The sequence below is a fragment of the Paralichthys olivaceus genome, chromosome 11 (assembly GCF_024713975.1).
Source record: "Paralichthys olivaceus isolate ysfri-2021 chromosome 11, ASM2471397v2, whole genome shotgun sequence".
NCBI classification, from domain to species: domain Eukaryota; kingdom Metazoa; phylum Chordata; class Actinopteri; order Pleuronectiformes; family Paralichthyidae; genus Paralichthys; species Paralichthys olivaceus.
The window spans coordinates 6,167,587-6,181,222 of NC_091103.1; the positions used below are offsets into that span (position 1 = coordinate 6,167,587).

The 13,636-nt window shown below is 44.8% G+C and overlaps 2 protein-coding genes across 2 annotated transcripts; both read right to left on the bottom strand.

Annotated features, from left to right (window-relative positions):
- Nucleotides 1-1,893: 1,893 nt before the first annotated feature.
- her13 (hairy-related 13) lies at nt 1,894-4,970 on the bottom strand. Its single transcript, XM_020094821.2, has 4 exons — nt 4,581-4,970; nt 4,184-4,270; nt 4,007-4,088; nt 1,894-3,231 (listed from the first exon to the last, which is right to left on the bottom strand). The coding sequence occupies exons 1-4, from the start codon at nt 4,665-4,667 to the stop codon at nt 2,765-2,767; spliced, it is 723 nt and encodes a 240-aa protein (XP_019950380.1). The 5' UTR covers nt 4,668-4,970; the 3' UTR covers nt 1,894-2,764.
- Nucleotides 4,971-8,177: 3,207 nt separating this feature from the next.
- Nucleotides 8,178-10,344, bottom strand: her8.2 (hairy-related 8.2). The gene is made up of 4 exons (XM_020094935.2): nt 9,756-10,344; nt 9,546-9,641; nt 9,376-9,454; nt 8,178-8,915 (listed from the first exon to the last, which is right to left on the bottom strand). Exons 1-4 carry the CDS (start codon nt 9,816-9,818, stop codon nt 8,548-8,550), a joined length of 606 nt encoding a protein of 201 aa, XP_019950494.1. The 5' UTR covers nt 9,819-10,344; the 3' UTR covers nt 8,178-8,547.
- Nucleotides 10,345-13,636: the final 3,292 nt, after the last annotated feature.

Genomic DNA, 13,636 nt, shown 5'->3' on the forward strand with positions numbered 1-13,636 from the left:
ATATGCATGGTCACAAACTCACAGCTTATACATTTGGGCACAAAAGTCCTCCCTTATTTGTGAGTTTAACACCCCACCCCCACCCCCACCTCTAGCACCAGCACCACCTTTAACTAAAATTGTGCTTCGTGTGCTCATCTGTCATTTTCAGTTAACCGATTCATCCTTTGATTAGGGCAAGTATTCCCACAGTCATTAACTCTCTGCATGCATTTCACAATATACATATACAACTGCCTTATTTCCAATAATACATCATATTTTGACTCTATTTTCAGAGCCAGATGAAGATTTTATTTGAGTTTGCAGGAAATTCTGACTTTAATTGTGTTGGTTTGTTCAGACAGGATGAAGTGTGACTGTAATTGAATTTAGCCAAAGGTTAAAAACATCCATTTCAGCCACCAGCCTCCTCTCGTATTCCCTCACATCCACATTGTGAGGCAGAAGCGATGCAGCGCTCAGTAAATGGTGTTTGTGGAGCGAGCATATATTCAAGGACTTTAATTACAGGGTTGGTCAAAGAAACAAGAACAGAACTACTGATCTTCTGCATCTGTTGTATCACATGGATCACACCTGGTCACAGCAGGAAAAACTGCTCCAAACTCATTTCAACCATTTCTACCTCCTCAATGGAAGGTTATGTTTTCATCTGTTTGTTTTTAAGTTTGTGTGTGTAGATGCCTTGTCAGAAAATAATTATTTAATTGCAACAACCACTCTGACAGAGATTTAATTAAAACTCTACACAATTGTTCCGGCTCTCTCTCTCTTTCCCTTTTTCCACCCACCCCTCCTCTCTCCTTTATTTCTCCCCTCTCACCCCAAGCAGATGTCCACCCACAGAGTCTGGTTCTAGAGGTTTCTTCCAGTTAATGAGGGAGTTTTTTCTCTCCGCTCTCACAAAGTGTTGTGTGAATTGTTGGGTTTCTCTTCAATATTATCTGGATTCTAAAGTGCCTTGATGATAATGTATGTTGTGTGCGTGTGTGTGTTTGTGTGTGTCCTTTCTCTTTGAAGAACCTGAGCCTGCTTGGATCCTCTTTTCAACTCGGAGGCCTTTTGACGCTCCTCTGTCAAATGTCCGTCAAAGCTTTGATCACCGTGTCTCCTCCGTCCGCTCCCATTTCAATGCGTTTCCTCCGACGTTCACACCCGAGTACTCCACCTTCACCTCCACCCCCCTTGGGCTTGTCCTGCTGGTATTACCAGATATTAGACGTGGACTTGTCATGGACAATGAAAAGCAAGAGATAAGTGAGTTTGTCCCTGGTGGAAAGCGCTCAGACCTTCATGATTTGGGTTTGAAGCTGAGAGGAGGGGTGGGGTCGCCCCCGCCGCCGCTGCCTCTCTGTGGGGTGACGGCTGGCCCTCACAGTCCAGACAGGATCTAACAGGCCTTTGTTAAACAGGCTCGGTGTGAGAGGGACGGCACTTGCAGAGGTGTGACCCTTTCATGTGCCAGTGCGCTTTTAAGCACGGTGCGTCCTCGTGGTGTGAACGCACCGCAGCTCCAAGAAGAATCAAGCATATTGCGAGGACATGATTTTGATTTGCTGTGACTATAGACATTAATGTTGAGCAAGTCAGATAGGAGAGTTTACCTGTGGCACCAGAGTGTCCTGAGATTGTGAGACCAAATGGAACACCAATATATCCTAGACTATGACAAATTGCAAAGTTTCTTTTTGTTCATAATATTGAAATTGTTTGAGAGAAGGTGTAAGATGTATGTATTACATATACTAAAGCCTAGAGAAGTATACATCAGTGATAAACAAACAATCTCCGACAACATTCTAATTCACATTTCTTCCTGAATTTTGACTTTTACCCGCTCTTCTCTCCTCGGTTCAACATTTGTTCCTTTATCAACTCACACACAAATCATTTCAGTTACATTATTTTATTTCGAAAACTCAAGACAATATACAGGCAACAACTTTTCTAAACATCATTACAACATAAAGTGGTCATTCTGTAGGAGGCTACACTGGTCCAGTAAACTACAGGCCTGAAATACAATAGAAATATTTTATATTAATTAATTAATCAGAGGCAATCTTCTAAAAGAGCTTTACTCCTCATACAAAATCCTATGTACACAGAGTTATTGACAAAACAAGTGTGAACGTCCGGAACTGTTCGTTTTCGGTCCTTTTGTTGGGTTATAAGTGTGTTGATGGGGGTGGGGGTCTTCAGGTGTAGGGGTGGGGGGGGTCACAACAGAGGACTCAAAGCTGGGTGTCACTTCCTTTGAGAGGAAGGGCCCCTCCGCTGAGAGAAAGGAAAACTCCACCTTCTAACACTCTGGTTTACACGTTCTTCTGTGATATCCGAGGCACTGAAGGAATGTTTGAAGGAATTGTTGTCGACTTCTACACTTCACTAAGTGGTTTCCTACATTTCCCAGAGTTCAGGGGAAAGCCTGTCATCTCGCTGCAATCAGTTGAAGGTGAAAAGAAAAGCCACAGTCACGGTTGCTCCTTAGATGCAGAGCGATCCACGGATTTATTCCATTTTGGATCAACCTAGGCTGCCGTCAGAACGTTAAGGTCTCCTATTGAACAGATTTGATTATTGAAAATCCATGCGTGTGACCAGCTTCCTGCAGGGGTCAATGGGTTCATAGATGCAGGATATGCCACCAAAAAAGTGTTTGTGAGGTGGAATGTTCCCTTATGTCAGCAGGAGGCTCCAGTGTCGTAGGATATGATGACAACCCTCATCCCCTGCTGCAACATGTATCCCCTCCTGCCCTCTACCAGGGTCTCCACATAGACTCAGGGTATGTCATGGTGGGCATGCCGAGGCCCTCTCTGCTCTCCAAGCTCTCCGTGGAGCTCTGGTTGTGCTCACTGTCGGTGTCGTCCAAGTCGGAGCACAGGTCCTCGCTGGACGTGGTGGAAGGGGCCGGGGAGAAGGCTGAGGACGAGCAAATGGAGAGACTCCGTCCTCCGGGCGAGGCAAGACTCGAGCAGAGTGTCTCGTCGCCTCCTTGCCAAGTGCTGCCGTTGCTCCCGGGGGTGTCTGTGATCAGATCCACCAGCACGTCCTGGAGGTGGTCCTCGTTCAGAGGCATGCACTCCAGGAGGTGGTTGAGGAGCTCCGCTGCCACCGTGGCATCTATCCCGGGACAGCTGGACACAAACATGTGGACCTCGTGCATGCACTGGATGTAGCCGGCAGCAAACCTCTCACTGGCTTCATGGTTCAGTGTGTCCGATTCTGTGGGAGGAGAGAGACGGTTGGGAAATGAATAAACATGATTGGACTCATACGATGGACCACTGCTTGTGGTGATGGTACAAATCTGAACATCTTGCCCTTCACAGAGGTATTGCCACTGTCTACATTCATTTTTCAGCTACTTTTCATACTTCAACCTGATTTTCAAACAGTAAAACATGATGCAAAATAAAACCAAGCTACAGCAAAGAAATGCTTCTTTTTCAGCAGGAACGATAATCAACTAATATGACATTTGCATACTTCTTTGTGATTTAACAACTATACTAGTAGACTTCCACAACCTAAGTTTCTGATTGTTTTTTCTACAGAGGATGGATTTGAACAATACTTCGTCCTCTTAGATTGGAGTTTTTATTCCCCCATTGGACGCATATAGCAGGGTAATGTAACATTATATTATCCACATATACCATAAAATGAGACTGGATATCATCTTTTCAAACCTCAAATTGTCTATGAAGGCATTTTAAACCGTTTAATGGTAATGTTACTAGGTTGAAAATAAGGGATTATCCAACACAAAGAGTTTGTGGGTTTTGTTACATCAAATATGTTCCTGATCATATACAGGACAATCACTGAGGTGGTTATGGAGGATGTAGACTCCAGTCGTCAGAGGTCTGAATAAGACGTAGTGTTGATAATTCTCATCATCATGGGCTTTCAGTTTTTTAAGATTCACAGACTGCATGCTTATCTATTCTTAAGTGATAACTAGCATCAGTGTATCAATGGGCCAATCAGTACAGACCTTGGCTCCGGTTCTTCAAGATGTCCTCCACCTTCTTCACCGTCATCTCCAGCACCTCTGCGTTCTCCATTTTAGAGTGAAGCTGTGGCAAAGACGAGCAGAGAAGCTTTAGAAACTAAATCTAGCGGCTGTACCTCCACACATGCACAGGTGATGGGAGTCACGCTCCGCACTCACGTCTGTATCCGCCAGCAAAGTCCGCAGCTCCTGCAAACTCTCGTTGATGCGAGCTCGCCTCTTCTTCTCCACCAGAGGCTTCCTGATCTGCAGGGACACAACAGATCACATTTTAGTAAGAGGACACCACATTTCATTGACAGGACACTGAAACTGGGCTCGATCTGTGCGTGGAGGGGGCATCATGCGTTAAAATGAGGTCTTAGATCCACGGTTTGTGACTATAAGTGGAATCGGGCTACTCGTGTGTCTATTCCTTTGACAAACTCCTGACATACAACTCTGCAGTTTGAAGGTGATGCGTAATCCTGGACACCGATGCGACGGAAAACCGGCGTGACAAGTGTGTCACTGCAGTGTGTGTGTGTGTGTGCGTTTTATTCCCGTGTGGACCAACCTTCCTGTCCGCTTTCTGGATCCCATAGTAGGGCTCGTCTTCTTCCATGTCTGGTCCAGTGTTGCTGGGCCGAGCAGAGGGGGCCATGTTGGTTCGGATCGCCGCTTTCTGTCGACTCGTCTCCAGTGAAGAGGCAGCTGGCGAACACAACCGGTTTCAGGAGGAGAAAAAAATCAACAAACTCGCAGGCGAGGCGAGGCGTCCCGTGTTTATTATGCAATCCTATTGAGACGTGCTGCTGGCGCTGAGTGGCTGTTGTTAGTATTTATAAGGGCTGATTTACATGTGAATAGGGGCTGAGCTGCTCTGGCTGGGGGACAACAGAGCGCACACGGCCGGAGCCAATGAGCGCGCACCCCTTTTGTCTGCGGTCAGGCCCGGTGTGCGCCTCGCAGAGCTGCTGCTGCTGGACGGCCTTTAATCACACACTTTGTTGGGTTAGCCCCCCCCCTCCACCCCCTCTGCTGCCACTAATGAACTGTGTGGACCTCCTCCCCTCAGATGCACTAAACTCAGTATCATTCAGAAGCAGAATATCAGAGGGATGTCTGCACAGGATTTTACAAATCAGTCTCTTTAGTATTTCAGACTATATCAGTATAAAGGTAAAATAGACAAAATGGACAATGCAAGGCTTGAAAACACACACAGGCACACATCGTTTTCCAAAAACAACAGTGTTGAGGCTCTTATGATCACATTTTTGAGTCATTTAATCGACGCTTAAATTGTGCATAACAGCATGAATGGTGGAGACATGTGTTAAAGCTACTAACACGTGGTTTGCACTTGTCCATCTACAGGAAACCTGAGCAAAGTTCTGAGCCCATTATCACATTCCACATGAAGCTGTTTCAGTTTTGTGTAGCTGCACCACAAGTGTGTTTAGATCTTACATTGCCTTCTCTACAGAGAGTTCAGATACATATAGGCAACAGTGTGTGGATTTGATAGAACCATATATAGTGTTATTATCCAAAGTGGTGTTTCACATGAACTCATTTGAGATGACCCTCTGAGCTTTTACGCGCGTATATAATAATCTGAAACTACACCAGTATTAAGACCCAGTCTTGTCTCTTCCCTGCCCGACCCATTCTCCTTTCTGCCTGCCTTTGTGTCCGGTCCTCTGCAGACTCACCCGTCTGTTTGGACTGCGGATGTAACGCGATGCCTTCAGTTGGCAGCTGCTGCCTCTGCTGCTCCTGGCGGCCCCTCGGTTCCAAACTGAATCAGCCGGGGGAATTAAGGGCCCTTCTCCAAAGAAAGCGACAGGTGTTGGCCTGCCTGCGCCTCGTTTGTTCTTGTTTTGTATGACTTCTGATTCGTGCGTAACTGCATTCTCACGTTGCCTGCTCTGCTGTGAGAGAGTTTATTTTGTGTGCTGATAACATTACCTGGACAGGCCTGCATGATGCCTTTATTATAATGTGACATGTACGAGGCTGTTGTGATTTAATAACTCTGACTCTTTAGAATGAAATGGTGCTGACCTGTGATATCAGTATCGGTATGGTTGGATGTGCTGCTTTAGTCCTTTGCGCACAATGTCTATACTTGTTTATGTCTAATGGGGGCGCTCAGCCCTCTGCCCTCGTTATTGAACATGCTTTGTACAGGCTATTATCATGCAAATTGGCTTCACAATGGCGCAGCTCTGTCTGCTCGCTAAAGGGAGCACGCAGGCATCTGTGCCACCTTCCAGGTATAATGGTTTATCAACAGGTGCTCTTTTTACGCACGGTGTCTCCACATGTCCGCAGGAGGCACCACTAACTAAACTATAGTAGCCCAAATGAAGGAGTGTCAGAACTTTGAAGCGGAGGGGCTTTGGCACCTCGCCACCCATGTGTCCGTGTAGCAGAGCTTTAATGATGTGGACTGCGGAGAGAGCAGCTGTCTCGGCTCGCTTTTGTTGCTGAGCGAGCCGAGGGACCAGGCGCCCCCTCTCCCACCCCACTTCAGACCCGCCGCCTGGCGCCATGTGGCGACCAATCATAACGGTAAGAAGAGCAGGAGAATTGACCAGATGCACGTTTTACCTTTCTGATTGATACATGTTAAATGGCGAGTCACAACTTTATAAAAGCATAAATCACACTGGCTTTGACAAGAGCTACAGTTGATGGTGTCATGCACAGATGGAGATGACTGATGCTCCAAACCCCTCTGTCGAAACTCATGGGTTCCATGGCTTTACTCACTTCACTCCTTTCTGTCATTGTTGCTAATTTATATGATTGTCTGGCCTCATATTAATAATCTATTTTTCAATTTTCTACTCTGGTGAATGATAAACACTCTATTCTATTCCAGAGGTCAAATGAAACAACTAGGCCGGAATCACAGTTTCTGGTGTTTCGACCTTGCACGTACAGAAACACCTTTTACAATCTACTTGCTGCACTCATTGATCAGTTTTAGGTCTGCCCCTGGTGTCTGCTCCTTTCAACTTCAAAAACATGAGAATCAATTTTTATAATAGGCCTAATTCATTTATTTAACATCAATCAACCCTCACCCTGATAAATGTTAAAAGGTCACTTCACTCAAATCCCATTTCAAACTTAACTTATCTCTACTGGCATCAAGCCATGCAGACAACTTGGCAATTTGTCCAGATGTTGTGTCACCTTTTTATTCAGCAACCTCAAACAATGGAGATGAATTTTTTTTGTCCCAGTGTCCCAGTAAGCTGTAACTGGAATTCAGCCATTGTTAGTTTATCATACACCTGTGCTGTTCCTGCTGTGTCGTTTAAAAACGTGGAAATAGCTTTGAGAAACGCAAATGTAACTGCCTTGCTAGATAAAACACTAGGCTAAGGCTAAGTACAAAAAACTAATTGATTAAATCTGCAACTGTTGAGGTTTAGCTAACATGCTTGCTAGCATAAAATAACAGTGTTTCAGGCCACCTGACAAATGCTAAATCCAATGAGGCATTTTCATTAAAGATACTCTGACACATCACAGCAGGGAAAGCACAGATGATGGCTCACTGTCATTGTTTACAATACGAACCGAGTCATAAAGTTATTTGTAACAGCTTTTATAACTTTCTGAAAAAAGGCCCAAGGTTCGTTTAAGCTTTGTTTGATTTCTTAAGCTGTTTTACAGACATGACCTGCGGATAAAATCCATAGAATTGGCTTTGGACTTAACCCGCAGTTTGCCTTTCACACATGCACAGCGTAGCTGGAGATGTTTGTTTTCTTTCTGTTTAATTTATTTAAGCGTCTGTTTGCACATTAGAAGTGTTTTCAGTGCATGTCTGAGATCAGCTATGGTCAAACAGCAAAACACCAACAGAGCTAAAATGTAGAAGGCCTATGTGCATAGCTAGCTGCTGCTGCTGCTGGAAACATGGTCAGACTGGATTATTCTGCATTAGCAGGTGTAAACACTGAAACAATGAGCTAAAAGAGGTTAACTGACAGATTGAGCTGCAGAATTGTTATGGACTGTCATGGAGAATGATCCATTTCAATTGATGGGTCTCAATGTGAGCCCAAGCTATATGTCAAAGTCTCAGCCTGGTATGGCCACTATAACAAAAAGGTAAAAACATAAAACATAGGATACTATCAGATCTGAATAACATGTAAAATACGTTTTATTATTATTATTATGTTTAGGTTAATTATACAGTAGTGGAGGAAGACATAAAAATCTATGCAACAGCAAGCAAGTGGTCTAAGAAGCAAAGTCATGCCTTATAACATCAAATAAATAAAGCTGTTAATACAATAAATACATGAAAGATTAATAAGAGCCTTCTATAATGCAGGCTACGAGAAGTCGACTTCTGAAGGGAAGTACTGAGAAAAGGATCATTAAAGCACCTACAATAATAATCACTGGGACCAAACTGTCCCACATGTTTGTCTTCTGAGCACCATATCTATAAGATACATAACAGAGGATGGTCTAACAAAATGGAGAACCAAGATCATTAATCCACCCATTCACCAGGGCCTCCACATCTCCAGCAGCCCCAGGTGGGAGCTGTGCAGTGCGGCCCTCTCCTGACGTCCAGCTACATGGCAGGTGGGCCCCTCTCTCTGGAGCTGCCTCCCAGACAGGGACTCTCCTCTGAGAGGTGTGCCGGGGATAACTTGGCCGGCTGGAGGAGGGACGGCGTGTCTGCGTGTGGACTGGGTGAGGGGTTGCTCGTCGGAGGACCTGGGCAGGGACTTGAGGAGGTGGTTGAGCAGGCGGGAGCCCAGAGTCTTGTCCATCCAGTCACACGTGAGCAGCATGTTGTGGACCTCATGCATGCACTGGATGTATCCCGTGCTGTATTTCTGCTGGGCCTCCAGGCCTGATGAGGAATCTGTAGGGGAAGAAGAGAAGAGGAGTTGAAGTAATAGCACCCCCTGGTGGTGAAGGCACAACATGCAACAATAAAACCATGTTGAACTACTGTCATCTCCTAAAAGGAATCTGCTCAGCAACACAAAAACCTTCACAGTTGACTATCACAACTTCATTCAATTATTAAAAACAATGTGTCCAGATTATAACATTCTTTTGAAATAACATAGATGACTATATTCACATTTGATGATGGCCTACGGTATCTGGCACTATACATGCTGCTGCTGTCCCCTGCTGGCCAATGTCAACAAGGTCAAGACATTTCATTTAAAAGATGAATCCACTCAATTTCGCTACAATGGATCACAGAACATCAGAAAGAGGAAAAACAACTTGACGTTTGCATGCATTAGAGCCAACTTTACGCTGTGATGCTAAAGTAAAGTGCACAGGTTGTATGAGATGATGTCCCTCACCGCTGAGTTTACTGCTCTGGATGTTCTGCAGATGTTTCACTGTCATCTCTAGGATGTCGGCTTTCTCCAGCTTGGATTGCTGTTGAGATACGAGCAGCGTCTCAGTCAACAGGATTCAGCCTCACGTGTTTACGCACAGATGGAGAGGAGAGGCGCGAGGGAGTACTCACATCAAGTCTGAACGCCCCGATCACAGTGTCTTTCAGCTGCTCCAAACAATTGTTGATCCTCTCCCGTCGTTTCCTCTCAATGAGCGGCTTTCTGAGCTGTGGAGGTAAAGAAGTGCAGTTGGTTAAAGGGTTGGGGCTCCACGCTGGAGCACGAGGCGTGTGTGGACCTATGTCAAACCAACCCATGGTATACATCCGTGCGTAAAATACCTTTCTCTCCTCCTTGGCACTGGGATGTTTCCCCATGTTGTGCGTCATGGATGAAGCAGTCATGTTTTTCCTTCCCTCTGGTGTCTGTCCGCTCCTGTGCCTTCTCCTGTGAATCTGAGCGCGTCTCTAGGGCCCTCGGCGCGCCACGGCCCTCGTATTTATAGGGCAACATTAGCATGTGAATGCCGCAACTCTTTGGCTGCGGGATTTTCCCACACACGGGGTCCCATCAGTCAAGACTGACAGGTCACTGGCTCCATTCAATAACCGAGAGACCCGGCCTAGAAAAAAAAACACTCAAAAGCGACAGATGTCCAGCCTGTAACCATGCGCCACCCCCTCTGCACCCTCCACCCTGCAGTTTCCTCCTCTCCCAGGGAGGAACAACAGTGTGCAGTTACCGGGCTTTACTCCGGGGAGCCCCTCGCTCATTCTATTGAGCAGCAACTTTACACTACCTGCGAAGAAGAAGCCAGACCCATCCCCTCAAAGCTCAGGGGAGGACACAATGGACTGACAAATCACCCGAGGACAATATTAACAACACTCTCACCTGTAGCCATCTTTAATGTTACATTGATTTACAACAATCCCTTATAGACAGTGGCACAACAGCTGCTGCAGCTGGAGAGTCACACTGATGGTGACACAACACACATGTCTCTTATGAGAACAACGTCCACTCTGGTGCACACACACACACACAAATACACACACACACACACACACACACACACACTTTGATCACACTGGTTTGTGTTAACTGTTGGTGAGCAGATGTCAGTTTGACCAGATGCCCCCCCCCAACCCCCATTCCTATTTATTTAGTTCCCTTAAAGTTTGGGTGGGGGGTATGGGGGGGTGGGGGGGGGACGTTTTAGTGCCACGCGACTGCCAGGCGAATGCCGGGTCGTGGGAACCGCGTCCAAACAAAGGCCTCCATTCATCCGAACCTAATCAGCATGAAGAGAGTAGTAACCTCAGAGAGGACGGACAGGAGGAGGAGGAGGAGGACGCTGAGGCCTTGGCAGGTGACCAGTGGATGACCAGCACCACACATAGTAACCAATCATATCACAGCGAAATTATCATTCCAGATACTGGAAGAACTGGGTCAGGTGAAGAGGGAAGCGACCCTGAATGTGGGAGGCAGTGTAACTTTTCAAGTTTCAATGTCAACATCCTTTTTTCCTTGTTGCCATGGGATTTGCTGCCTATTTCACTTTTAGGGTTTCAATAAGTTTTAACCATTTATCAGCCCACATTTGAATGAGAATGCTCATTCACAGGAGGTAGTAAAGGAGGATGTGTGCTGTGAAAATCACCAGGGCAACCATCACTGAGGCATGTATTAAAAGAATCCTTGTGTATGTGTGGGTATGTATTATCTAAACAGTAAGAGGTACAGTGAGGTAAATAACCTGCTGATGCTCTCCCCAGGCTGTACTGCGTAGCTGCCAACATGGCCTCTACCCTCACCCCATGTTCCATGGAGGGTCTCCCACACTGTGGTGCTGATTTAATTGCTGTAGGCTTTACATCACAAAGTATTTAATTATTCATAATAAAAACTAGAGACACCGGCTGGCAACATCACCATCAACCTGTTTTCTTCTTAACTACAACTGCTAAGTTTCCTGACTGTATCTTGAATAGTTATCACAGTGATGAAATCTGTCACAAGCCAGACAGACAGGACAAGTAGTCAAAACAATCTCTGTAGTAGATGTTATGTGTTTGTGCTTTGATGCCTGTCGAACAGAATTGAACACAACAAACTTTGCGGGCAGTAGTAGTGTACACAGTGCACAGTGTGGGAGACAAACATGAAATGAACAGATGCCCAGAAACTCATTATTGCCATGAGGCCTCAAAGTAGGTTAATTAGGCTGAAAGCGAAAATATTTCTTCTTTAACTTGCTCTGTTTTCGATCTTGTTAAGTTAAACTGTGTGTAAAGAGGAGAGGCAGTGGGTTCAGGTGAGAGTAAAGGAAATGAAGTGTAGGTGACTGGAGAAAGACAAATGAGCCTAAGGACATGAAGACAGAGAGTCTAGGGACCTCTTGTGGCCAGTAGGAGAATCGCAGGACTGGGGATGATATTGCCTGGGAGAAATGAGTAGATGCTGGAGGAAGCGGTCAAGGGGAACTAATGAAGCACATCCCCTCATCCAAAAATAATTCAGCGTTTAACTGCATTGGTCTCCTTACATTTATTAAATACAGAAATATAAATTACATTTAATGATTTAAAAAAAAAAACAAAGTTTGATCAGCAGTACAATCCCTGCTGGCTGTCATACTTTCTGTATCAAATACATTACAGCCCTTTGTGTGGTATGGCATAGTAGTAATAGAGTACAACTTTTTGCACATGGATGTTTCCAGCAGAGGCAGATTATATGTGACGTATTATTGCAGTGCAAGGCAAAATACTGTAACTTTGTTTTGTTTATTAACTTGCTAACAATTGTCAATTAAACAGACTTTAATCGATCCCTGTACCAAGTGGAAACTTCTCTTAAAACGTAAGATATTTTGTAAGTGTTGTTTAGCTTCTTTATCTGATATGTTGGCGTTTGTTGTGTACAAAACTTTGTCTGTCAGCATGTGGCGCTCAGTTGCATCTGCTGCAGCTTCAGTCAGCATCAGCTCAGCATCCAGGTGCAAGTACAACATACGTTATCTTTCAGTGACAATGGTGTCTTTAAAACAAAGGAGAAAGATAAATGGGGAAGGGATATGTAATCGTAAGTTACCAACCAATTGACCTAACTATATCATAACTGAAATCGCTAACAATACCTTGATATACAGTAATGGTCAGTTTAGTTTGTTTGGTAGTTTTTGCTGTACTCTGTGTCCTGCTTTACTTAGTACCGCAGTCCTCTATCCACAGCAGTCAGCATCCAGCCTCCGCAGCTATAACCACTCATCACTTGCAACATCTCACATTCAGCTGCCCTCCCCCCCATTACTGCTTTAATCCTCTGGGCCAGGAAGTCACAGCTTCTGCTTCCAGCCACTGTCTGTGAATTGCACTCTAATCTGTTACCTGTGGTTTCTGTCAGCCAGCTTCAGCCTGATCATTTACCTGACATCTCAGCAACAGTCTCAGCCCCAGCCTCCACATGCAACCCCTGGAAACAAAAACACAGCTGTGCAACCAGCATCCTTCTACTTGCAAGTATACAAAGACTTATCAGTGCAGATTATTAGCCCTGTGAGCGTTCTAGTATTAGCTCATGTGAAAAACACATTGCTTAGAGTGCTGCCTGGGTGTAAAAAAGTGTCCCTCTGATCTGGGGATCCAAGTTAAGATTAAGATTCCTTTATTTATCCCACAAATCATGCAACACACAGCACACAACTACATGCAACATGGGGGGAAATTTAAGGAAGATTTGAAAAATCTAAGGAACCCAAGAAGGTATGTTCGAACAGAATTCTTGCAATTGGTACTGATGATCAGAGACAAAACATTATTAGCAAACTTGGAAGTCTGGTGCATCAAAAGTAAAGAACCTGGATGTTAAACTTGAGCCAGAACTAGATTTTAAGTCACACATAAACAAGCGTCTACCACAGGCTTGCTCAACATCCCAAAAACAAACTATAAAAAGTTTGGGGAAGCAGCTTTCTGTTGCTATGCACCAAACGTTTGGAACAAACTCCTACCACACATAAGACAAGCTTCTTCTGTTCAAAGTTTCAAGAAACAACTCGAGACATATTTCTATGATCTTGCTTTTTTCTTGTCTTTGTCTTATTGCATACATGTTTGTATTGATCTCCTATTTCATGTCTTTGATTGCATTGTAAAACACTTCGAGCTGCATTTTATGTATGAAAGGAGCTTTATAAATAAAATGTATTATTATT